The 26,195-nt window shown below is 41.4% G+C and overlaps 1 protein-coding gene across 2 annotated transcripts in view; it reads right to left on the minus strand.

The window, feature by feature from the left end:
- GLI3 (GLI family zinc finger 3) overlaps nucleotides 1–26,195 on the minus strand; it is a 197,155-nt gene that overhangs the window by 65,616 nt on the left and 105,344 nt on the right. For both annotated transcript variants that reach the window (XM_075704872.1, XM_075704871.1), the window contains exon 4: nucleotides 4,437–4,642. In XM_075704872.1, coding sequence (XP_075560987.1) covers nucleotides 4,437–4,642 — 206 coding nt within the window. The remainder of the gene's footprint in view (nucleotides 1–4,436; nucleotides 4,643–26,195) is intronic.

Consider the following 26,195-nt stretch of genomic DNA (forward strand, 5'->3'; position numbering starts at 1 on the left):
CATGAACCAGATAGGTTCTACATCCTGTCAGTGAGTTTATGAGAGACGCAGTCCTCTGCTAATGACTTATATTAGCCTTTCTCTCCTCTAAAATTAATGTGTGAGCTTTCTCTTCCCCTTCAGTTTTCAAGCATGCCATCAACTAATGGGCAACTCTGGACAAACACAAAAATCCACATAATTTTAACATCATCTCATCTTAGCAGGCTTCAGATGCTACAGTAAGTAGAGGGTCACTTCACGGGCTTGTATGAAAAGTACTCATTAAATAAGCTGGGCTGCATCTGCTCGATCCTGCCTCTGACTTGCTATGTGACCTGAGGTGAGCAGCCTTCCGCTCTGCTCTCTACTTGTCCCACTTGCAAAACAGTTAAAAGTTCTTTACACTCTGCTTGCCAGAAGATGGTACGTAAGTTTGCCTAAACCACTTCAAGTTCTTTAGGTTAATGGGCTACACCCCAACATTATTTTTATATTCTTTCATATTATTTAATGAGATTTTTCTTTGATCCCAGCAACTGGATCTTGAATGGAAACAAAACTTTAAGTTGAAATTCTTTGAATTACCACCTTAACTTGAATATTGTTACTTACACAGTATTATTAAAAATTATAATTTATGTTTACATTAGAGAATGGTATCCTAAATGCAAACCTTAGAAGCAAAGAATCAACATTTACACTAAAAGGAGGTAAACATGGCATTAGAGTTCAGAGAAAAGTTTATTCAACGACGGCATTTCTAAAGTGTATAAATCTGTCTTTATTTTTACCAAAGAAAACGGAAGAATGTGCTTTTGATATTATAAAGTTAAATACAACCAATTTCAGGAAAGGTTCAGAAAAATAAAAGCACATTGAACAGGAACAGGCATGGCATAAAAAATGAGCTGAGATAAATTAAACATGTTTGGTATTTTTTCCAAATTACAAATTGATTACTCAATTAAATACAATCTACTTCAGCCACCACCACTTTCTGTGAAATGGCAAGAAAAATATTCAGACCAAATTTTAAAAGAGGAGTAAGTCACACTGAATCACTGATTTTAAAAGTTTTACAGTAGTAGGCAACCACCATATCTTTCCAGACACACTTAAAATACTTCCTGAGTTTTCTGACATAAGTGTCTGGGTTAACTAACAATAACATTGGCTGCAAAATTTAAAATGAACTGCTGCAGAAAACATAGTGAGCACATAATTGCATTACTAAATGTTCCATATGCTGAGAAATGCTCTGGTGCTCTTTAAAGATCATTCCTTACTACCTTCTTCAAACATAAAAAATTAGCCTACTAAATGATGTATTGCGTGAAGGGTAAATGAAGGGTAAGTGGGAAGGCCCGCAGCCCTGAATTTTCTCCTGTTTATTCCTGGGTAGCTTCAGCTTTGCCCCCGCTTTTTTTACAAGGGGAGGCATTTGCTTCTGCATTGTGGGCACTGCTGAGCTTCGTTTGAGCACTCTGCTCTACACACACCAACAACTCAGTCCTTACCCCTGCCCCAAACCCTCTGTGTTACTCAGAGGAGTCCTCAGCCACCCCCGGCCCACCGATTCTGCTGGGTAAGGTGAAGTGACAAGACAGAAGACACTCTACCATTACTGCTGCTGTGGCAGTCATTAATTACAGCTGGCAAGACTTGTACTGAACACAAAACTACTCTTCCTTATGTTCCAGATTGTTTTGGCTCCTGGCCATCCCCAGATCTGTGAGTCGACAGACTGAGCCCAATAGCACACTGACCTAATTATCTAACTGCCCTAAAGCAATTAGGGTAGCAAGAGAAATCTCGCTATGACTTTCAGAAGAACAGTAACAACTCACAAGTTTTCACAGTTCAAATGCTATATGACTTAAGCCATGGTGTCCATTATCTTATTAGTACATTATGTGCAAGTACCCCTTTAAATCACAGGGTTTTTTTATTTGCATTCTAGTAGTGCCCAAGCCACGACTTGGACTATCTGATACCAGGAACCTACACCTGAAAAAAGCATTTCATTGTATGTCTGACCGATCACACAATGAACTATGGATTCCAGAGAACAAATTTAACAGCTTTTCAATAAGCATGTTGTTTTACTGAAGTATCTCCAATGCCTCAATCCAGTTACTGCATTTTCACGAGGTGCTGCAAAACACCTGGGCTGCGGTAACTGATCGAAGATGAGCTGTGAGCCTAGAGGAAGCACAAACTAAGATGTATTTGTTTAAAACCCAAAGAAAGAAGCTTAAGCTAGTCAGTTTAGCTTGCACTTATGAAAGGCTAAGGTTGTGTAGACAGTCAGTGATCAAAGTTCAGGGAATGAGCATTACGACAGAACGTACTCAACTGTGTTGTCCGCACCCGAGTGCCCCGTGCCATCTGAAAGCCCCTGGGTATCCAAGGCACTTACATGAGGCTGGCCGGTATGAGACAGGCCTTAGAGGAGAAAACTGCCGTTCTGAAGTGGCAGCTGGAGTCGAGGCAAGGTGTTTCACAGACCTGAACTGACACCAAACACATACACCGTAGACAGATGAATCTTAGCACCATCGTAGTAGTTATGACAGAGCTCCAGACTCAGCTGGTAACGTGCAAGTGTCTGTATTTGGGTGAACTGAATAGTTCTCTAAGGCTCCACTGACTGCACTGCCTAGATCTCACTGGACTATAATGGCAAAACAGTACACCAAGATCACAGATTTCTATACTGCAGAGACCTAAATTTAGGTGCCAGAATCTGGAACCAAATTCTACCCTGAGACATCCTAGAATTTCACAGAGATTATCACTGGCCTGCTGAATACAGCAAAGGACCTCTAGGAGATCTCTGCCTTTCTGGAGCGTCAGCTGGGTGTCAGGTCAGCTACCACTATGTGCCTACATCTATGCAAGTGAATTCAGCGTTGTGTACTTGAGACCAAGTACATACACAGGCTAATGTCATATGGTTGTGTGATACCTGGTTTCCTTCCCTCCTTTCTTTGTGCAACTGGAGCATACCTTAAGCATAAATGAAATTGTGCAGGAATGTGATCTGAAGATTACTGAAGGAAAGATAGCAAAGTGTTCTGCACATTAGCTTTTGTAAAGAGCCCAAATATACATTGCAAGAGTTTTCCCAATTTATGCCATGACATTATAACTCTATCATGTTTATCCTAAATCAAAAGCTCCAAAGCTCCCTGAGTCAAAACATGTATTTCTGAGCATTCAAACTGTTCCTTCAAAAAATTTTTTTTAATGTTTCAGCTAAAATAAAAAGGGTAGAATTAGCAAGGATTCATACAACATCCAAAGTGCTGCTAGGAAAGCCCTATGTGCATGCCATATACCTTGACTGACAATAGGTCATTAAAATTTATTCTCATAAGAATATGTGACCATAACTAATGGACTAACTGTAAAGGTATATGTTCTTATAAGCGAGGATTAATTAGTTATCCGTTTGGATAGGGTGCACCGCTCATTTTTCAAATTCAGCTAAAGGCAGTTTAACTCTGCTAAGTTTCTGCATACACTGGGAAGATCTTTCCCACAGTTAAAATAATAGTTTAATTATCTTCATTACATATTTGTTTGGTAGTATGTTATATTTTAACTCTCTTCAGCAAATGCTACAATTTTGAAATGTTAAACTACTTTATTATTAAAAAACCTACTGCTAACAAGACTGAGCCTTTTTGCAACTCTATTTGTTGCTCACTTCAGCAAAATACCAATTGAAATGAATAGGAAATGTGCCAGAGTAATGACAAGAGTGATCACAAGAGTTCACTTCAACCCAGATAACCTGGAAAGTAATAGCCACGGTCACACCAAGACCCAAAGCATTGATATCTTAAGTATATTGCCCACCATGTAAACTAAAGGGGCTAGTCCTGATCATCAGCCACTTCTTCTATATCAGCATCATTTCATTTGGCCATATCATTGGCCAGGGTAACCTGAAATAATTCTACATAACTTTAACAGGACTATTGACTAAATATAATAAATAAGTCAGTGCATGCTTTACGTGATTGAAAAATGCCATTTTAATTAACAAGCCTTTCGCACATCAAGAACTCCATGGTAATACACTGATCTACACTCACAAAGAATCTGTCTCGATTCAGTGCAGATACAGCGGATTTCTTGGGAGATCAGAATCACGCCCCAGGTCAGCTCCACAAACAAAAGATGTCACAAGACATACACCACCCTTCCAGCTTAAATTTTGAATGAGACAGGGCTTTTTTTTTCTCCTTCTCCCTGAAGTTTCAACATTTGTGAGATGTACAAATGAGCCGTGATCGGCTGATGAAGTATTGAAACATTTATGACATAATGAATATGTCTGACAAACCTGCTGAAGCTGCTTTGAACAAGGGGGAGAAAATGTTGACAAGATTAATATAACTTGAGTTGCTACCATGACAGAAAACAGGAAGCCTGTCTTAACCCACCATCTGTTGGGCTGAGTCCGCGGGCTGCCGAGATCATGGAGAGGGATGGGCTGCTGTGCAGGGACCTGATGTAGTCCATGTAGGGGTTAATGTACGGGTGAGGGGTGCTGAAGGGAGACTCTGATGTTGCAGCAGGATTTCGGTGCGGGGAAATTCTAAGGAACGGAAGCTCTGAGTATGTCGGGCTACTAGATAAGGCAGAAGGCCTGAAAGAAAAAAGAAAGAAAAACAAACAAAAACCAGCCAGGTTATCTGTATGATAAATAAAAATACTGTAAAGGTAACACATTCACTTCTTGAAGAATAACAACTGGGTTGCATATGTAATAACTTCCACTAAAGTCAACTGCCTGGAAAGAAAAAGGATAGGAAATGAATTCTTCTCTGTACCCATTATTAGCAACATTTCTCTGACCAGTTTTAACCTGAGTTTATATTTGGTTTAGTCTTTACATCCCTCAATATAAAAAAGTTCAGCAAGAAACCACTTTAATTAGTGTCAAATATGCACCCTGTACATGACATACTAATTCTTGCTGCAATATGGAAGACATACTGAGATGCTGAATCATTTGCATCTTCAAAATCATGTGGCTATTGGAAAAATACTTTTGAGAGCTACATTGCACCCACTCCCTTCATTTGCCAGCTTACTTTTCCTGAAAGTGCAAGCCTGCAAGTTTATACAGAAGTCATTTCAGAAGACCCAAAACTTTGCAAGCCATTAAGACAGCTGGGTCCTTTGGAGCATTTTTTTGTTGACGTCCCTTCCCATGAAAGATGCAGAAAACTTGGTGGCAAAGGAAGAAAGATTGCTGAATACGTTTGTTTTTAGCATGGCACCAGAGACCAATGCCTTTAACAAGACCACATTAATTAACTACCTCATTCTTGTGAAGGGAGGGCTGTGGTGCCTTCTCAGGCTATGTGTGTGAAGCTGTGATGAACCAAGGCTGAAAACTCAGTTCACAGCTGACAAAAGATAAATAATCTGCTATAACACTCCCCATCATCCCACCCTGTTGATATGACAGCATCCGGGCTCTGCGTGGAGACTCTTTTCTCACAGCATCCCACCTCCAAAGGCACTGGAAAAAGTCCAGATTTCATCAGAAGGGGTTCGAGTGCCTGCCCTTGCCAACCTGCTCTTTGGCAAAAGACAATGATTCAGCCTGTCATGCATTTGCTGTAGTCTAACTGGTTGACCTGAACTAAATGCCTTTTTGTCCCTGTTTTTCCAATTAATTTAGCATATATACAGCACAGACACAGGCAGCAGCTGTGAGAGCAGTTGAGGGCAGCTCGTTCCTTTGATGCTGCTGGCTTACAAAGAATAATAAAACAAGAAATTTTATTTTTTTCCTTTAACATACACATACCGTGAGCAATGGAGATAGCTGTCATCACCTAAAAGGCCAAGAGAACGCAGTCTTACACAGGAGCCAATTCTGCCCTGCCACCAGCTCAGAAATGCTAGTGTATGAGTGGGACAAAGATCAAAGTTACGCATTCCTAACGCGACTCCACAAAATCCATGAGGGCTCATAAAATCTGGGGAATAAAGATTTTTCCTGTTCTGCTTTTCTCCCTCTTTTCTCTTCTCTTTCTTATTTGGCTTTTGTGAGTTTCTTGCCTTCCAACAGCTTTCTTGCAAGGTAAACCTGTTTAGCCTTCCTGTAAGAAATTACCTCTTAGCTTCCAAGCTTCTTACAGAGCTGTATTCATTGTGCGCAAGCAGCAGGTACTGGCAGCGCAATCACTCCTTTGGCACCCGAGCAAGTGACCCACGCGAAGCCCAGCCACTCACTAGTATGCCTTCAACGTATTTAAAATGCACCAAGAACCTGAAACCAGAAGCCTTTTTCCACCACTGTGCAAAACAGGCATCACCTCTCCTCAGAGCACTTTTTCTCTGCGTGGTTTTGAAGCACCTTTGTTTTACGGTGGAAATGCAGCTTTACTCTTGTTGGTACTGCGAAACCTGACCAGCCATGAAGCATTTGCTGTCTCGTGGTTCCCTGTTAGGCCGTGTGTGGAAGGCAGGAGCCTTAAAAAACTCACGGTGATGTAGGAAGCAAAAATACCACAGCTGGATATCACATTACAGAGTGAATTTCCCATCCCAGCAGTGAGGAAAATACAGTAGTATAGCAAATTTAACACAAGAGTAACAAGGAACGAAGTTTGGATGTCACTTTATAAGTCATTTTTTCTAATGTGATCTTAACTCAGAAAGAGTTAGAAACCTGAAGATCATGCAGGCAAGCAGGAGCCCTGGCCTTATCTGGTGCATATCAAACAGAAAACCATTTAAAAGCTTTTGCAGGAAGGCTGAAAGTCTGTATCAGCCTCAGTGATTCACTCTCCAGCTGGCCAACAGCCAAACGCGGCTGCAGGAGCAAGATTAAGAGCCAGGCTGTCAGCTTCTCCCTCCAGATCCAGTGGTAGCCATTCAAGGACACTGGGACTCAACCGCTTCTCCTCCTCCTCCTCCTCAGCCCTGCCTCTTCCACTCTCCGCTCCTCTGAGCTCCTCCGTTTTCCAAGGATGCTAGGGAAAGGATGCTGACCTGGGTAACATCAATCGACAGCAGGCATGTAAGCTGTATTATCAGAGGCAGAAATAAGGAATCATCAGATTCCACATAAAATTCCCAGCTCTGGACTCTAATGGTTACTAATCTCTCTCCAACATCTGATTTGAATGTGCTGCTAACTTCTCCGCTCACTTCCAGCCTGTACTTTTCTCACTCCTCTGTGTTTCTGGACCTTCCTTTCCCCACAATCCCATTTTCCCTCCTGCCTCCATGTGCTCTCAACTCACACTGTCTGAGCCCTCCTGATTTATTCCAATAGATGTCACATATACTTACTTTCTTTCCCCTCCACGATAAACTTCAATATTCCCTCCTTCAAACCAAAAGATGACTTTTAGAAAGGGTGCAGCCAAACACATTTACTGTTAGCTGTTGCTTTCCAGTACTGCATCTCATCTTATGTTGCAACCTCTCTGTGTACCAATAAAGAATGACTTTTGTCCCATGTACATAACAAACAGTAAAGCCCAGGAGTGGCTCTGCAGACACTCATTCAGTGACAAGCAAATCAAATCTCCAGCTGTGGGTGGCAGTCCCCCCCATCATCTCTATTTCACATGTACTTTGTCCCCAGCCTTGGCAAATGGTGTTCTGCCCTGGGTCTGAGGCTACTCTGTGGGACTTCAGTGATACTGCTTGAAACTTTATGCCTCACCTGTAAACCATGGGAAGGCAGCACTTGCTCTGCATCCTCTCCTATGCAGGCGTTTTCCTGTTCAACGACATACTTGGAGTGCTAAGGCTTCCTTCAGAGAGAGGGAGCGAAGGAGATGCACGCTCTTTTCTGAATCAGGACCTTTGTGTCTACTCCCAGAGATCCTGCAAACTCAACTCAAATTTAATACAAAGCCTATCATACTTTCAATACTTATTTGAAATTGGAGGTCTCCAGGTTTGGGAGTGAAAGAGATCCTATGGCTGTGTTTTATCACTGGAATTTTTATTGTGGCACATTAGGTTGATTTTATTGTTTCCTCAGTAACCTCGACTACATCTACACCCTTGGTGTAAAAGAGAAGCAGCAAAGAATGGGGCTGGCTGTGAAGATGTCTCCTCTCTGTCCAGGCTGCCTTCCTGCTCACCACTACCATGCCAAAATACTGCGAATGCCACACAGCTCCCATACCAACTGCAGGTCTTCCCACTCCCCACCCATCTCCAGCTTGCCACCTTCTCCCTGGCAAGACCCTGATGCTCTGGAGAGTCTCAACTACTCAGCAGGACAATAGCGCACACGTGCTGAGACAGTGAGATCAGTGTAAGGGCAAACAGGTGTATTTTTTCCTATTAGTCATGACACTTTTTTTGACAAATGTCGCAAAGGTGTCTGCACAGTCTTAAAAAGTTACATGGTCACACCAGTTCAGCAGCTGCGAACAGCATCAGATGTATGGCAAATCACAAAACGTGTGAAGCTACTTATTTTTTTTTTAATGCTTTTTCTGGCCACTGCTGAACTACAGGTGAGCTGTGTGTAAGATTTCAGTTATTACTCATGCAAACGGTGTGTCATTTTGTTTTGGTGCTTACAACTGCAACAGAGGAACTCTGCACAAGAAGACTGACCAGCAGCAGGTTTGGATTTTAGCAGCCACAAAAACTGAACAAAGTGCAATTCCCTTTTCAGCCCGTGCAGCCCTTTTTTTTAAGTGGGGAAGGAAGATTATGGGAATCTGAGAGTTGATACGGCAAGCATGAGCGAGTTATACGTATTTCAAAATGATCTGCACACACAGATCATTACCTAGTATTATCTTGAAAGGATCACATATGTTTCCATCAGCAGACAGAACAGGGGTAGAGGGGCTCATACCACATACTTTAGGTTGATTTTTGTACCTAAGCATTAGCCAGTTTTTCAATGAAGAAGATCAGATGCTCCAAATCCAAGTGGAAATCCTATCCCTTTCTTTGGTAGTAACAGAGTAGCTAACTCGTGCAGGTGAAATACCACTGTCTGGCTATGACTAGAGGTAAAAATCCCCACGTAGGTAAGCAAGCACAGAACTTGTTGACTATGTGGCCCTTCAGCCACCCTCTCTTCTCAGTGCCGTGCTGACAGAATTCAGGAGCACAATTTCCAGTCTCTGCCCATGTCCCTAGTGTGGTAGGGTGAGGTGTGACAGGTGCCAGATTAGCTCCAGCTATTAGGCTAGAGAAGGCACAGAGTATTCCCTACCTTACCTCATTTTTCCCTTCTAACTTGCACCTTTCCTCCCGCTTACGTTCCTGAACTGCTCCTGTGGCACGATGCAGAAGGAAACTGCAGGTGGGAAGATACAATTTCCTTGAATTCCATACATTCAAAAAAAGCTAACATATTTCATGATTTTGAGCCTCTAAAAATGAAGACTGACAAAAATATTAATGAGGTTTTATTTTCCAAGCTAACAGACCTGTAACTATCGAGAAATTGCATAACAAAACAAGAACACTGAACTCCAGTTTCCCGTTCTCCTTTTTTCACCCCCCTTCCCAACTCTGTCACACAGTTTTATCATTCATGTAGACCTAGTGAAGAGCCAGGCAGTGGACCAGCCCGAAGTACCATGAAACCACCTTACATGGATTTACACTTGTAACTGAGTACGGGTAGTACTGAGTAACTTCAGCCCAGGAACTGAAGGAGGGAAGGGGATGGGAAGAAAAGAGACCCAGTTCAGGGTGCTGGGGAGCTGGGAAGGCAAGCCAGGAGCCAAGGTTAACCCCAGCACAGGCAATGCACTCCATGCCACCAGATCTGAGCTGAGTGACCAGAGCCAGGTGCTGATAACAGGGTCCAGCAGCAGTCTGAGACAAGGCAAAGTGACAAAGAGATCGGGGGGTGGCGGGGGGAAGGCAGTCAAGTGCAGAAGGAGATAGGGCTGAAGACAGGACAGAAGACAAGCTACACCATAGCTCTGCGGGGTCCACCCAGGAGAACAGCTACCTAGAGCGCAGGTCCTGAGCTCAGCCAGGAGCAGGACCAGAGATGGGCACTACCTACCACATAGCTCAGGCAGGGACTGAAGGCCCCAGCCTGAGCTTAAAAGGAGCTCCTGGGTGCATGGGGTGTGAGTAGGGGTCCCAGGTGAGGCTGTTCAAGGCAATTACGGACTATTAGTGGCCTCAGGGTCCTCACACTGGGTTTCTTTGCTTTGGAGTCCTTAACTGCTCTAAGACACACAAGAATAGCAATACAGCGCACATTGTCCCTGTTCTTGCATCTCCTGCAACTGTGAAAAGTACAGCAGGCCTTGGGGCATACTACGACCCCCATGCTTGTCAGAGAGCGCTCTTCAATAGCAATGTTTTCTGGAAGCAGATGTAAAGCCACCCAGGACAGCCACAAAGGTCTGTGTCACAGGAAAATCTGGATGAAAATTTTGAGGTTTGCTTGGTGTTAGAGAAGTGATCTGTCATAAATGGTTTCCAGACAGCTTTAAGCTGTGCTTGAGCAAAAACCTCTTCTAAGCACAACTTATCTTAAAAAAAAAAAAACAAAAAAAACCAAACTATGGTGATTTAAGTATTTCCCAATTTTAAAGGACACTGTAACTCCAGGACTGGAAATTTTAATGCCAAGTTTTGTCCTGATAAATTTTTAAATGGCTCTTTTATGAATCTGTTGAAAAATACATTTATATTGAAAACAGCAAGTGATCCTTAACTATAACATTGTAAATATGACACTGAGCTGAGGTTACAGATGGAACAATAATCTATCTCACAGAACAAAGCTTGTCAACGAAGTGGGATGAAATATTGTAACATAACCTAATTTATTATTGCCTTTTCATCCATCTTGTTATATTATGAAAGTGTCAAAGTTCAAACCTCGATATTTAATCATTTAACAGTACGTTATTCAATGCTGGAGCAAGCATTGATGGCATAACTCTCATACCAATGATATCCACACTGTTTCTCTGATACCTGTTCAATTCAGCCCTGCCTGGAGAATTGAAAAATGTTAAACTCATTAAACTGCCTATGATCCTTTTCTTTTTCTTTTTTTTTCTGGAATAATCTTCTGATGGCTGCCCCCAAAACATTAACACTTTTATTTCTAGTACATCCTGGAAGATGAACAAACAATAATGACTTTCTTGTTATGCAGTGACTCCTATTTTAAAGCACATGGCTCAATTCCTTTGGTAACATCTCCCATGTTAAATGAGTATTGTTTGTTTAATGCTATAGTTGCTTGTACAGACTGACCCTTCGGCACCAGCAGTCAACAACTAGCTAATAAAAGGTTTTTATATGAAGAAAGCTGAGCTTTAAGAAAGTAAGGCTTGATCCTGAAAATACAAGTGAGAAAAATTCTAAGAGATGATTAGCCCAAATGATCAAGTTACTCCTCACTGTTACAAGCACATATGCAGTTGTAGGTGCTTCATAAATCAGGCTCAGGCAGCTAACTATACGCCTAAATGATATGGAAAAATTAAGAGTCAAATAATCATCCTGCTTCTCAAAATCTTTAGTTGGTATTCTAGGGATCAACCCTATATAAACTGCAATTGATGGGAAACTGTCCACTGATTTAATTGATAAAATGCTTAAGTGATCATGGACATGATCTTCACAAGCACAAAGTGCTGACCCAATTCTGCTCTCCCCAAGAGTCACCAGTAAAGCTTCCACTGACTTTAATGCAAGGAGAACAAGGCCAGCACTGAGTATTTTAAAATCCAATTCCATGGTCCCTTTTCTCTTTGCACTTCTAATTGAATTTGTAAACAATCAAACCCATACAGTATGCTAAATCAGTAATATAATCTTTTAATACTTAATTTTTTTTCAGAAATTGTGTCTTAAAATAGGCAGCCCATTCCCCTAAAATCACTCTCTGCCTCAAAGCTGCTGTATTGCATTCTTGGACTTAGGAAAACTAAGCAAATGATTTTGAACATTTAAAGAATTAGAGTTAATTGAATACACGGAAATGTCAGAGCACACTTCATGTAAAAGAGCTCAAGTGTTACAAAAAGGTAAGCACTGTTAACTGTATTTTCTTAGTGGTGCAAATGAAGAAGAGGGAAAACGAGAACATGATTAAGTCCTAGTATGAGAAAGAACCTTGATTTCCTATACTCCTCTCCATGTTCCAACATCTAGTCAAGATTTTGCTCACTTTTCCTCCAAAATTCACACTGGAATTGTAGTCAGTATGGGGAAAGAAGACACAGAATTGTATTTGGTAGCAACCTTCCATTCAGTAGATATATGTTCAAATAAATCATGAATGGGTCAGTGCCTATGTAGTTTACGCATAAGAGGAACTAGATCAGGGTTTAAGGTACACAGGCTCTGGTTTGGTTTCCATCACTTATCTGCTGTGCCACCTTGGACAAGTTTGCTGACTTCCTCATCTGCTGTTTCCCCATCTGTAAAACTGTGGTAAAGCACTCAGAAAGTGCTTGATATCTACAGTGGAAAAGTCAGACCAAGAGATACTGTTATTAACATTTTCTCATTGAGGCAAGGACAATGCCTTACAAAATGCGTGCCGTTCTAGAATGTAAATTCCTAAAATATACAACTAACCTGACTTTGGGTTAGAACAAAATGTTTCTCCCTCCTAAAGTTAAAAGGTATCATTGCTGAAAAAATAAAAGACACAAATGACTGCACAAGGGATGTTCATGGTGCTGGAAATCATGCACGACAATTAGCTGATGACCCACAGCAAAAGAATATTACTCTGGATCCCGTTTCCTTCTTTGGGAAGTGTTAACATTATGTAGTTACAGTTAAAAATTGGCTACATTAATCAAGGCACTAAATCCTTAGTCAGTGACTGTATTCCTATTTTTCAACTGACGGACTGCCTGAATGCAGATCCAGCTTTTTTACATAGACCCTCTACTACTTGTAATACTCCATAAATAACCCAACCATTAGCTTGTGGATTCCCTCAAGAAGAGTTTATGCTGTAAAAAGCCACGAATATTCATTCCATTATTTAACATGTTTACATAAGGTCAGCTCTAACACTGGTGACCTTCAGCCCACAGTAACACCCATATTGACTACAGTAAGCACCTGCTGCTTCAGATGCCACTGAGTCAAGGGATATTAATTTCATTACCCGAGTCTTGACTTGGAGTCTTCATATGCATCCCTTAAATGTGTATGAAGATACAGTTTTCACCGATTTATTTTTCTCTTCTTTTTTGCAAAATGCAAATAAACCCATGTACTGTCTCCCAGTATTTCTCCAAGTCAAGCCCAGGCTTCTTGTTCTCCTCCTCACATAATGGTAATCTCCCCACAACAACCTGCCTCTCCTTTTCCTCTTCCTTCCATCCTGCCACAAACCGCTGCCACTACCTCCCGGCACTCCTCTGAAATACTGTCCACTTGGCCTTCGCATACAGAGCATCCCAGCTTGCCTCTCCTTCCTCCAAATCCTTCTTAAGATTGCTGCAAAGAACTTGGTGACCAGGGGAAGGATTACATGGATTTGCTTGGCAAATTCTTTGCTTGTACAAATAAAGGGTGCAAACACAGAAAAACGTGACCGACTATAACTACTCCATCCAAATGCCACTCGCCTTTTAGGCTTCTAGTGGACGTCCTCTTGCAAATTTTGCGGCAGCTGTGTAAGCTTTGCCTGCCCCCAAATACCCAGCTGGTGACCTCCCAGCACAGGCAGCACATCTCTGCCTCTGACCACTTCAGTGCCCAGTTTCAGTGAGCCAGAGCAAAGTTGCCAGACTGCAAATGGGGCAAAGGCACACCGTCTGACCCTGCTGAGGGACAAGGGATAATCTTCAGGGTGAGGAAAACAGCTGGGGCTGGTAACCCCCAAGGCCGTCAGAGCCGACTCACCAGAGTTAATTTGCCAAAGCAGTCTGACCGCGAGCTCTTCCTGGCAGAGCTCCTTGTATTTGCACAACACTCAGCACAGCTCTGATCCTGCACGGAGCTGTAGGATGTTGCAGCAATGTGAACAGTAAATGAAAGTAAAGCTAACAAGATACGCTGTGACTTCCATCACTTGCTTCTGGTAGAGCTTTACCAAGGCACTGCCTTACTTGCTCAGTTGACACTGACTTCTATGACCCGTAAGTAGGGCAAGACCCAATACCTGCATAGCACCCCCAATCCAGTGCTGGTAAATTTTTCCTCCTCTGTCTTCAGCCACTTCCAACTCTGCTGACTTGTGATCATTAAAATACCAAGGATAATGTATTAATGCTGCATTTGATGCAGAACTCATGATCACGAAGATAAAACAGATGCACGCGATAAGCAAATGTTATTCGAATAGGCCTTGGAAAAGTGTTGCTATGTATTAGATGAGAGACTGCCATGGACCTCCACACACTACTCCCTCTTCAAACTACGTTGTAGCACAAAGTGCAGCAGGGAAATCTACAAGGTCTACAGCATACTCATTATCTGTTGTTATTAATAACAGACTGGACAGTGAAATTACCCACTGCATTCCTACAGCAAACTTCCCTGCTCCGCAATCCTTTTTTGATGCTCTAGAGGTGGTCTGATTTGCTATTCAAATTTTAGCCTCCTCTCGGTTACATGCAAGGCCTGCCACCTCTTGAAGTGTTTAACCACAGCGGCACCATCATGTGAATATGTGGGCATATATAAATCCTGATGGCACTCATGTACCCCTTTCTTCCTTCCTTTTCCCCTTCCTCTCCTCCCGCAAAAAAGAGGGTCAAAGGAGTGTCAGAAGCTTTCTCACACTTAATGCTGTTAAGTCAGCTAATTGAATAAACATTTGTCTAACATTTGCTCCTATTTCACTAATGCACTGTGAGAACGAGAAGAATTTTATTCCCCTTCTCCCCCGTCCTCCCCCTTCCTCAGGAGTGCCACTAGCTGTTATCGCAGTGACTAATGTGCTGTATGTGGCCATTATAGTCTTCAACTCTGAAATTACACCCAGGATGAACGATAGGCTCTGCCTGTATGCTGATTGGAGTTGGATGATGATTGATTAGAAGAAAGTCAGACTACGTAGCCATGCAAAAAGAACCGCACTAAGCCACAAGCTTAAACACCAAAGAGCATTTCACCAGTGGCTTCAGAGCTATTAGATGTTTTCATATGAACAACATTTCTCACATCCAGGTTTGCGCATTTTATCTTTATTCTTTCAAATCCTGAAATTGCTTGGATAAGAGGGTTTTATATATATATTTATACACATTTCTAAGAGTAGCCTGAACTTTTAGGGGAAATTGAAGAGGCTTTGTGTCAAGTACAGCTAAATCCAGCCTTTCTGTATCAAACCCCTGCTAGAAAATTACTGTGCAGATGATAAGGCTGAAAGATATAATAAAAAGTGACTCTACTCAATTTACACTGCAATATTGGTATGACTGAATATTTTTCATTCAGGTGACTGATAAAATCACTAAACTGTATTGCAGATAAATAAAGGAGGCTTCTGTCAAGAATAAACACCATTAATCATGAAGTCTCACCCTCTGAGTGGCTGTGCTATGCAACTGCACAAATGCACCATCATAAGTGGCGTGTGACCCAGTGCCTCCTTTCTTCCCCCGGCTCCCTGGTGACGCTGTCTTCTTAGGAAACTTTTATTTTTTTTACTGCCTTTACAACATTTGGAAGGCCTGTAGTATCTTTTCCATTTGAGTTTACAGGCAACTGCAACTGAAATCTAAATTTCAGTGATGATACATTCAGCTAAAAATTGATCCCATGAGACAAAATGAACCAATGCAGACTGTGGCCGCATTGCTGTGTATTTATTCAGTGTTACAGTGAGAAGTCTGTATTTAAACTGGTGAAGATGAGATCTTTGTAATTCTAAAGCTGAAACAAGTAGGAAAATTTTATCAGCTCCCCCAAGTCCTCTTTCTCTGTTCTTCCAAAGCCACATTTTCTTACTAATTTCAATACTTAGATTCGCTTTTTCCAAATAGGTGCTGAGTCTCTTTTTAACATACAAATATGAAATTTCTCAGCATCACAAATCTATCTGAGCAGAATCAATGGGTCTGCTTTCAAAAAGCAACTTATGTGCTAAAACTGGATATGGGCTGAAAGAAACTGTTATCCAGCAAAAGCACAGTCATAGAAAAAGAAAACCAGACAACTTAGGTAACCTTTTTGTAACCTGTTTTAGAGCAAGTGATGATTCAATAGTGGCCATGTTATTAAGCCAGAATGAAGCAGTGCCCTACACGCTAATGAGGTTAAAAAATGTAGTTAGGTCTTCATGTTAAAGGCACTTAGCAAGCAGTTTGCTTGGCAAAGACCAACTGTGTGTTGGAGCAGAGGACTAATCACACAGGCAGGAATCAAATCGACTGGAAGAATTAGGAGACTTGCGGCCCCGAGGAATGTAATTCATGCAGAAAAGCAGTTGTCAGAGCGAGCCAGGGAACTGTGTGGGAAGAAAGCAAAATAAACAGTTCAACAAAGAAAACAAAGACACTCAAATAGTGGCTTTTCTAATGCTTGAGTACACTGAAACTTCAGTGGGTGCGTATGACAAAAACCTCATCAAAGACGACCTCTATACAAGCAATACACCGGTGAATGGTGCACTGGTTCAAAAACACTCAGAAAATGCCTGAAGGTCTTTAAAAAATAACCTTGAAGTCATTATGCACAACAGAGAAAGTGCACATACGAACATGTATGCCTGACTGGGAGAAGAAGAAAAACATCCAAATGGTACAAAGCTAAGAAGAGAGTTGAAATGGTTTCTGCAGTTACTCCTGATTTCTCTCTTTACCGTTCGCAGATCAGAAGAGGATGCAGCCTGCATGCAAAGAGCGCTCCTGCCTATGTGCAGCAACACTCTCGCTGGAAAACCAGCATCGCTAATTGGGATCCACTCCTGCAGCGCGAGGACTGGATTACTGCATCCACCAGGGGGATTACCTGACCGGAAAGAAGAGCTTGAGGCTGGTCCTAAATCTCAACAAAACTCATGTGGGATTCACAGGAAGTTTTTCTGATGATGGGTAGGACCTGTGACAGTAAAATCAAACTTTGAAATCAACTGATGTATGAATTTCACAAATACTCTCTTCTCTCACAAAACAGTATTTTCAACTAATGGGTTTTTACTCCCATAATTTACTGTTTTTAAATTTTTTAGAGAATGAAGCTTTTAGCACTTTTAGTACTTAAGTACCTCTCTCCTTATTTCATTCATTCACTGATGATTTTTCTATGCCCTCCCTACCTCGCACTCAAGAATGCCATGCTCACTATCGTTTCAGCATGTTTCAACTCCTCTTCTTCCCTTAACTCCTTCCTCCTGCTAAGGCAGGCGTTCCTTTTCCTGGCAAAGCACCCAAAAAGCCTCTCATGTTACCTCAAATGAACACTCTCCTCAATGCCTGTTCTGTGATGCCAAGAAACATTCTTTTTCCAAATTCAAAACCAAAGCAAAACACAACCCCACAGCTTTCATTTCTAGTGCCTACCGTAACTCACGTCCACAATATTACAAAAGTGAGACTGGGTGAAGAGAGAAAGCTTCCCTTCAATTCTAATTTTATAGGCTAAAATAAGATCTTAACAGTTTAAAACAAAAGCAAGCTGGCAGTAGCAAAAGACAAATTCAGTAACTGTTTCTCATATTGCACTTGCTACCTAAATTTGGTTGTGAAGGGAACATTTGACTACAATTTTAACTTTGAAGGACTACAATCCTGACAGAAACAGTGATGTGAATGTTCAGCATTAATCATTTCAGTTGAAGTATGGCTGGATTTGCTTCACATCTCTGTACTAACATTAGCAGACATCCCAAAAGTGATATTCACAAGGATTAGTGACTATGACTGAACAGAGAGAGTACCAGAGAGAATTTCTCACCTAACAGTACTACTTCCAGAAAAAAAAAAATTATATAGTTGTACAGAAATTTCTGTATATGCATTTTTGTATAAAACACATGGATTATTTTCTGCAATGCCTCCTCCCCTCCCAGACAAATCCATGACAGTTGATTTGGGGAAGAAAAGTAATTTTGAGAGTGCACCTCAGTGACAGTAGTAGGTCTATGGTCTTTGTGTATGCTGTACACAGGACTATGCGTCAAGGAGTGACCCTGTGAAAGCACAACTGCTTCCAAACTTCTCCCATCCTTCGAGCACCCCTGCAAATACCAGGCGAGCCACAGATCAGCACCAACATCCATGAGGGCAGTATGATCCACAGCGATATGAAGCACAACTTGTATCAAAGGTGAATGCTGCTAAACCAAAATTAGGAGCGGGGAAAGATATTCTGTGAACAGTCACTTCTCGTATTTTTTCTGCCGGTATTGAAGGTCCAGGTGTGGGGGCTGACTGGGGTGCAACCAAATCAGAGTGGGGAAACACTCAGTTCTCACGTTAGGCTAAGATGTTTTGTCTCAGCCAGGCCAGCTTCTTCATTTGATTCTGCAGGCACTGAAAGCCATTGTAGTGCTACATAATCTGCACTACAAGTTGGTTCTCACAAATGGTGAATATATAATGGCTGGAGCACCATAGCCATCAGAAGAAACAAGAGACAAAGACTTCACACTGCTGTTCCTGCTCTATTCGCGCGCAAAACTGGAGTGAAAAAAAGCATTCCTTGGACAAAGCTGTAACTCCGAATAAACTCAAGAACCAGAAATGGATGGGAACACCACTTCTAATATGGTTGTGGGGGGAAATATGTGAAAAACAAGCATTAAGTGTTAAGAAAATTAATGTTCTGGCTGTACAGTTTTTAGAGAAGTAGGAAATTAAATTTTGAAGTCTTTGAAGTAAATGCACTATCTAAATGCTGGAAGCATTATTAATTCCTGAAACAGAATAGGGAGCTAGGTGTGCAGATGAAAACCACAAAAGGGAACAAACTGGCCAACCTGGGACACACCTGTACCAGCAGGACGACCTACACATTTGCTACCTCAGCACCTTTGTAATTCAATCTAATCACAGGAGTAGAATCACAGTTCCCACAAAAGATATCAGGACGGAAGACTGACGTCCGAGGAATAAGTAGGGCAAACCAAGACAGAGGCAGCTACGCAAGCTTTCTTGGTATTGTCTTGATGATGTACGCTGATAGTGATCTTCCAGGGTGAAGCAGAGAACACCTGATTGCCCCTGGTCATTCAGCTCCTGCCCACCCCACCCCACCCCACTCCACCACCCCCGCCAAATCTGTCTACAGACAGATTGTTTAATGGGCCTATTTGCGTTGGTGGCCTCTATAAACTGGACCAGACTATCAATCTTTTTGTCCACAGGCCAGTGGAAAAGGCATGATAAATCTAGGCTGAATTTCAACAGGAGATACAGGACTGAAAGCTGTATCTTTAAAGAGAGAGACACTTAAATCTGATATGTTTAGAAATTCTCCCTCACGCGAAATACTCCCTAATTTTCTGTTGATCCTTAACACCAATGGTCACAGCACCTCATAAATAATGCTTTCAAGAAGACGTCAGGTCAGTTCGTTCCTCGGAAGCTTTGTATTACTGGCTCACGGGCTTCAGCATGTTTTGCCTCTGTGTCTAACCTCTGTGAGGTCTCCAGAAAATTTCCAATAACCCTGCAAAGTTAACTATAAATGCAGTCATAATCTATTGCGGGATCAGACCTACACATTCAGTGCTGGACGGGACTAAGCAATATATTCTTGCCTGGTCTTTAATGGCAAGTTCATAGGGCCCGGCTTCAATGAAAAGCTTCTAAAAAAAGGTCTCAAGTCCTTCCTTGGTCACGTAAAGCATCCTAAGAGCAAAAATCAAACAGCATAACATTTTTCTTTAAATCATTTCCTCTATTAATCGATAACATCAGTCACAAATGTTGGCCCAGCCTACCCTGAAGCACACAGATAAAACACCTGCTGAGCACATTCCTTTGCGTGGAATTAGAGTCTTGTCTTTTTTTTTCTAGCATCTTATAATAGAGAATATGCAAGGCGCAGCTAGTTAGTCTGCATCTCGGAAGCACAGCTGACACCAGCTTGAGAGCCTGCTTTCTGTTACAAATACGCAAACAAATACTGACGTATACATACACACACACACATATATGTAAAAATATATAGTGGGTTGAGTAAGGGGTGACAAAAAGGGAAACAAGGTGTTATTTAACTTCTGCTTTTTCTTCCTTTGGGAGAAAAGTCTGAACTAAAGTCAATCCATACTCCAAGAGTATAGGATATGATGTCTTTGTTGGGACAGGAGAGAATCTAAGTCAGGGAAAGATTGTGTAAGAGTATGATGAAGATGCTCTGTGCTCCTACACTGCAGATATACTCATTGCTCGCATTTCATCCAGTTTGTACCTATTCTCACTTCAGGAACTTCCAATTCACATCACAGAAATCTCACTAGTACACTTTAAAGAAAGAAAGAAAGAAAGGAAGGAAGAAAGAGAACGAACGAACGCTAAGACTATAACATTTCAGTTCTCTTTGAAGCAAGATTTAACATGAGTGGAAGAATTGTACTGAAAAAAAAGGAGTCTGTCACAGTCCAGTACCTCACAGGCCACTGCAACAAGTTTGACAGCAGCCTCTATAGAGTTGGCTTGCTTCTGGTTCACTGCACGTGAATACCACAGTCAATATCTGCTCACTCGACTAATACTGCTGACTACAGCACAAAGAACACAGGAATTTTGTCCAAGAAACCACAGGCTCAGAGCCTCTGAATGCACACTATATTTAGAGCTTGCATTCTTTGCAGCTGATAACAGAATGAGATAATAGAAATTTCAAGCAGCAGAACTCTAGCATTGCAGCTATTCTATATATTTTTTGTTAAATGTTAAATTAAGGTAGTGATCCACATGTTCCCAATGTTTTTGCCATGAATATTTTTCCTACTTGTTTTGTTCAGCTTTTCCATCTAACTTTCCATCTTCCTCAGACTCTCTGTAGGTCCTTCCATTAGTTTTAACTGTAAAGATCTAGAATTACTCGGTCCATGATAAATGCAAGCAGATATTCACCCTATTATGTAAAGAGGATGCAGACGCACACACACACGCAGCCACACATACAAATATGCACACTTGTACACACATTTGCACACAGGGAGTGCCCCAAAAGCTCGAAGTCATGCCTAGTTATTCCTCAGTCTACAGAAAAATGTTACATACAACACGGTGTCCCGAGGCACGACTTTGCTGGCCATTCATTTTCCTTCCATCATCTCTTAATTCATGCTGGTTTGAAAGCCCACCCTAGGGAACCACTTCTCACTGGCAGCCAAGAATTCGTCTAAGCACTGTTAACTGCCCAGATGGGGTAAATCAGCTAAGTGGCAATGCTGTCCAGTGCCGATAGATACCTCACTGCTGATAAACCTAGGAGCTGTTTCTCCGCAACAACACAATCCATACAAACCTCTTCAAGGATCCCTTTCGCTGGATTTAGGCCCCACCGGATGAATCTGTGCCACTCTGCCTCTCAGGTGGGGCTCAGGCAACCGATTCCCTTTGGACCAGCAGAGGAGCACTCCTGAGGACCCCCGAGGGCCTCCCCCTCTTTCTCCTCTCTCCGCATCGCACCGGGAAGTTGCCCTGCGAGTTGCTGCTGCTACCGAGTGACCGTACCATGAGAGGTAGTCAGCCAGCAGCCCGCCGGTGAAAGCATGCCTTTCTCATTAAGGCTGGGGGCTGCTGCCTCTCCAGCGCTTTTCTCGACATAAAAAAATGGAAGAATTGGGGAAAGTTTCTACCAAAATATTTTTAACACAACAAACCATTGTTTTTTACAAGCTTTTCCTTCTACGTTAACAAACCTCACCAAAATTTTCCTCTTATCTCAATTGCTGTAACTCCTCCATCCCAAAATCAAGGTGGCTGTATGAGAAGAACAAAGAGCCTCTGTTAACACAATGTTTATCTGCTGCTATTGTTTCTCCTTTATAAATCTGTAGTTCCTTGGCATTACAATTAGCTACTCCAGAGAAAATGATTATGTCACAAAGTATTATCCGCCACAGAAACAGATGAATGATGTGAACCAAATGTAATCTGGTGCGCTTAGAGGCAATTCTGTTGACTTTCATGTAAATGTGCTTGCTAAAAACGGGGATGATTTTTAGCAGTGAATCCTTATTTGATCTAGAATTTATTTGCCAGCAGAAATGAACTTTTAAATAAGATACTCTTCCTAGTAGGAAGAGGACAAATCTGTGACAAATATGAGTTGAATTGAGTGTGCAGAAACTTTTGAGTACAGCTTACCTAAACAAATCAACGTAACTAAACTTATGTAAAACAGCTACATTGAAAAATACCTACCTATGTTTTACCTACATTTTTACCTACTTTTTTTTCAAGTGTCTCAGAATCAAAAATTTAAGAGAATCGCTATCCTTTTTTTTTCTGCAATTTGATATATGCCACCAATAATTTGCTTTCCAAACTTTTTCCCCTTTCAGACATGAAAAACACTTTTAAAAACATGCTCTGTTTCTGAAGCTCCTCTGCAAGTGTGCTTGCAAAGGAGAATTTATGATCTGCAATTCTTAAGGTAAATATTACTAAACAAGTACCAACAGCTAAACAAAACACTGATTCACCATTTTAAATGATGCAACACTGTATACTGAGTGAGAGATGGCAGTTCTGGTTTAGACTCAGGCTTCCTCTTCCCCACTTTGTAAAACGCCTGGCACTGAATGAAAACTACCTGCTCTAGTTTATGTGTGGGCATCTGGCCCTGCTATTTTACTTCTGTGAATTACCATCACTGCGCTCCTCTGTCACTAAGAGGCATACATGTTGCTTGCAGAGCCTACAACACGCGTATATGGCATATTTACAGTTGGGCTCGATGATCTTAAAGGTCTTTTCCAACCTTAATGATTCTATGATTCTACGATATAACAAACTCTGAATAACCTTGAAGAGTCACCAGACCATGCTGCTTCCTTCTCAGAGACTCGCTATGAAAATCCTCCAGGCTATTAGCAGCTGCTTATTCTCGATGCTGCACTTCTCCACTTCCAGGGACAGGTTTCTTGGGGTGGTTCCCACTTGATACAAGATATCTCCCTGCTTACAGAAAATATTTTCATGGATTATTTTGGAAAGCTGTAACTACAGTCATCTTTTCATGTCCCAAGAGCTTCCCAGTCTTTCTTCTTTGATGGCTCCTGGCTAAACCATAAAACCCGTTTGGAGTCTGAAAGTAATTAAAGCCAATTCAAGGAGTGATGTTTTTCACACTGGGTGGGGCTCTCCTTCTCACTGTGAAAGGATCAATGAATGCTCTGACAAGCCGACGGACTCATTGCCAAGTCTCCAGCTTAGAGGTACACTGAGGTAAAGAAGCAGGTAAAAGATTTAAGAGGTTTAAACACTAAGATTTTTTTTTTTTTTTAAAATAAGAGCTTAGGAATGAAAGCACAAAGGAAAAATCAGAATGTCAGTGATGGGGCTGGGAAAACCTAAACATCCTATCAAACATATGGCAAGCAGTTTCTCTCATATAATCAAGGATATTTTGCAGAGCCAACACTTTAATCTTCTCACATTTGGACATCCCCCATTGTACTGCACAGTCCAAAATCAGAGGCTGATGAAAGCTGAGTGTCTGGGCCTGACTTTCCTTTCCTTTTCACCCCTGTGTAACTGATGTCTGCGTAAATTAGATATGAAATAACATATCCAAGAATCGGACTCTCTTTTTATCAACTTGAAGCTGACTGCAAGCAAAACACATGCTTTGCTTTAGTACCGGTGCATTCAAACAGTTCAAAATATCTGTTCAAGGCATTCGTGTTAGGCATGTGCGCACTTCTCTGCACATGCATCATTTCAGGGCGTAAGACTGCCAAACTCGGATGCTGCCAGCCTCGACCAGCAGTTAGAAAAAAAGGAGCTTGGAGCATCATTGATCCTAGGAAGCTATAAGACAGCAGCTTTACCTTGCAGCTTCCTCCTTGCAAGGGCAGCCTCCCCTGGCTGTAAGCATATGGGTAACATCAGTGCACCTTCCCTTCGATTTACCTGCTCACGCTCCCTTACATTAGTCCAGGGCTAATGTAAAATGAGATGGCAAGAGAAACGGAGGTGGCGACTAAACAGATGAATGTTTTGGGAGTGTGCACGGCGTATCTTGTAGGATGCTTCTACTAGCCTCCTATGACACGTCCATTAACTGCTCTGAGATGTACACAGGCCATCACCCTGGAGCTGTTCCTGATGCTGGCACCCAGCAGTTGTCCCCTGCCCCACCTCTGCAGGAGCGTGCTTCCTTCACAGCTGCATTAACAGCGCCTGGGAATACCAGGTGAGGTCACCTTCAAAGGCTGTCCAACCCAGCTTTGTAATGAAGCAGGCTGGGAGCAACCTATTAACACAACTCGGTAAAGGTGTGGGAACAAATGAATGACCAAGAATGGTAACTTCCTAAACCACTGTGGTTAAATCCGCCAGTAGAAGTTTGCCTCTGCCTTGGGAGCTTTTTTTTTTAATTGATAAATAAAAACTCTCATTCTGGCTAACCTGGATTTTAAAAGTTGTGGGACTATAAAGTTATTTGCACTCGCACTGTCATAAAAAGTCAAGACACCCTTATTCTTCCTCTGCTCACTGCTAACAATTCTCATTCCAACAAAAATCAATTTTGAAAATTAAGAAACAGCTAGACAAAAACAACAAAGAAAAACAAAGCAAGAAGTGGTTTTACTAAAGCCATGCTTCTTTTCGTATGTTTTAATCATACAATGTTTAACAAGTAATTTAACTTGCTAGTTCAATGAAAAGTAGCAAAACTGAATTAGTTTACTGGAATACTTTTAAAAACTAAGATTCACACACTGAATTTGAAAAAAAAAGGAAAACACAAGCTCCAGCTCCAATTACACTGTTCATATGTTGCCACTAAAGAACAACTTAAGTTTCATACATCTTCCCTGAAGTATAAACCAAAGATGTACTGCAGAAATTCCAGGATAACCACACAGTCCTAACAAACAGGTTTTGGTAATACAAAGTGACACATTTCAGTACATATTCATAAGGGTTGGGGGTTATTATTGGGCTGTAATTGCAGTTGTTCTAACACCTAATAAGCCATGGCTGGAAAAACAAAGGCAGGTTAATTTGTGATTTCCTCTACTCATTCAGAGGCAAATTAAGTGTCAAACAGCTAATACAGAACATATTTCATTTTATGAGATTTTAATTTAATTCTGCACCATATCGTTGATGCCTTAATGTAGGGTGGTTTATCTAAGAAGAGGAGCAATTTATAAACCTCTTTCAATTGAAATCTTTAATGATAGGATACGATAGCATAATTACAGCAATGCCTGCTAGTCCTACTATACATAAGCATCTGTCAGCAATTCCATCATAAACATAAACCCTTATTTTAGGGGTTTATAACTCAGTTATAAAATTTGGCTCCAGGCTGAAATTTGGGATACAACAGTTCTGCCCATCAGCAATTAAACTACAAGAATTATACATATAAATACATATACATCTTTAGAGCTGAAAGTATGTAAGAGCCCCGTAACACCTTAAAAATCCCTCCTTTCTTTTTTTTTTTCACTTGGCCATTGTTCAAAATTACGTGCACACGTTGTAGCTATCATGCAGACAAGGCCCTCTCCACATTTTTTCTGCACTTGTATTATACCTAAACTAATTCCACTACTGCTTGACAGGTTCTGGAACACATTGCTAGGAGCTTGGATAACTGGAATGATGCCAATTTTTTGCCATTTTTCTATTTATATTTCACACACACACACATTTGAGAATATTATGAAGCTGAGGTGAAAACCACTCATACAATGAAGTCATTGATGAAGCTGTGGGTAAACATTTGTGTCCTCACTGGTGTTCTTGCCGTTTTCTCTCAGAATTCTCAAATAACTTCTCAGACCCAGTTCGCTATGCTTTTTTTTTTTTTTTTTAAATGGGTGTTAGGACACCAGTTCAAGTAATGGCTCCAAACGATCCCAAATCTAACACTCCTAAGTGATACTCACACTAGGCTCTGCAAAACTTGCAAGAACACTGCTGGGTGTCTACCTCATACATACATTAAAACATATTCCTGAAAACTGCAAAAGCATGACAAACCTTAACATCTACAAAGAAGCTGTTGGAGTCTGACAGATTTTGGTTTTAAGTTGCTTAATTGCGTATTCACATTTAGTTACACCGACCACAACAGCTCCAAGGGACCACTACGGCTCA

The sequence above is a fragment of the Pelecanus crispus genome, chromosome 2, assembly GCF_030463565.1.
Source record: "Pelecanus crispus isolate bPelCri1 chromosome 2, bPelCri1.pri, whole genome shotgun sequence".
Classification (NCBI taxonomy): domain Eukaryota; kingdom Metazoa; phylum Chordata; class Aves; order Pelecaniformes; family Pelecanidae; genus Pelecanus; species Pelecanus crispus.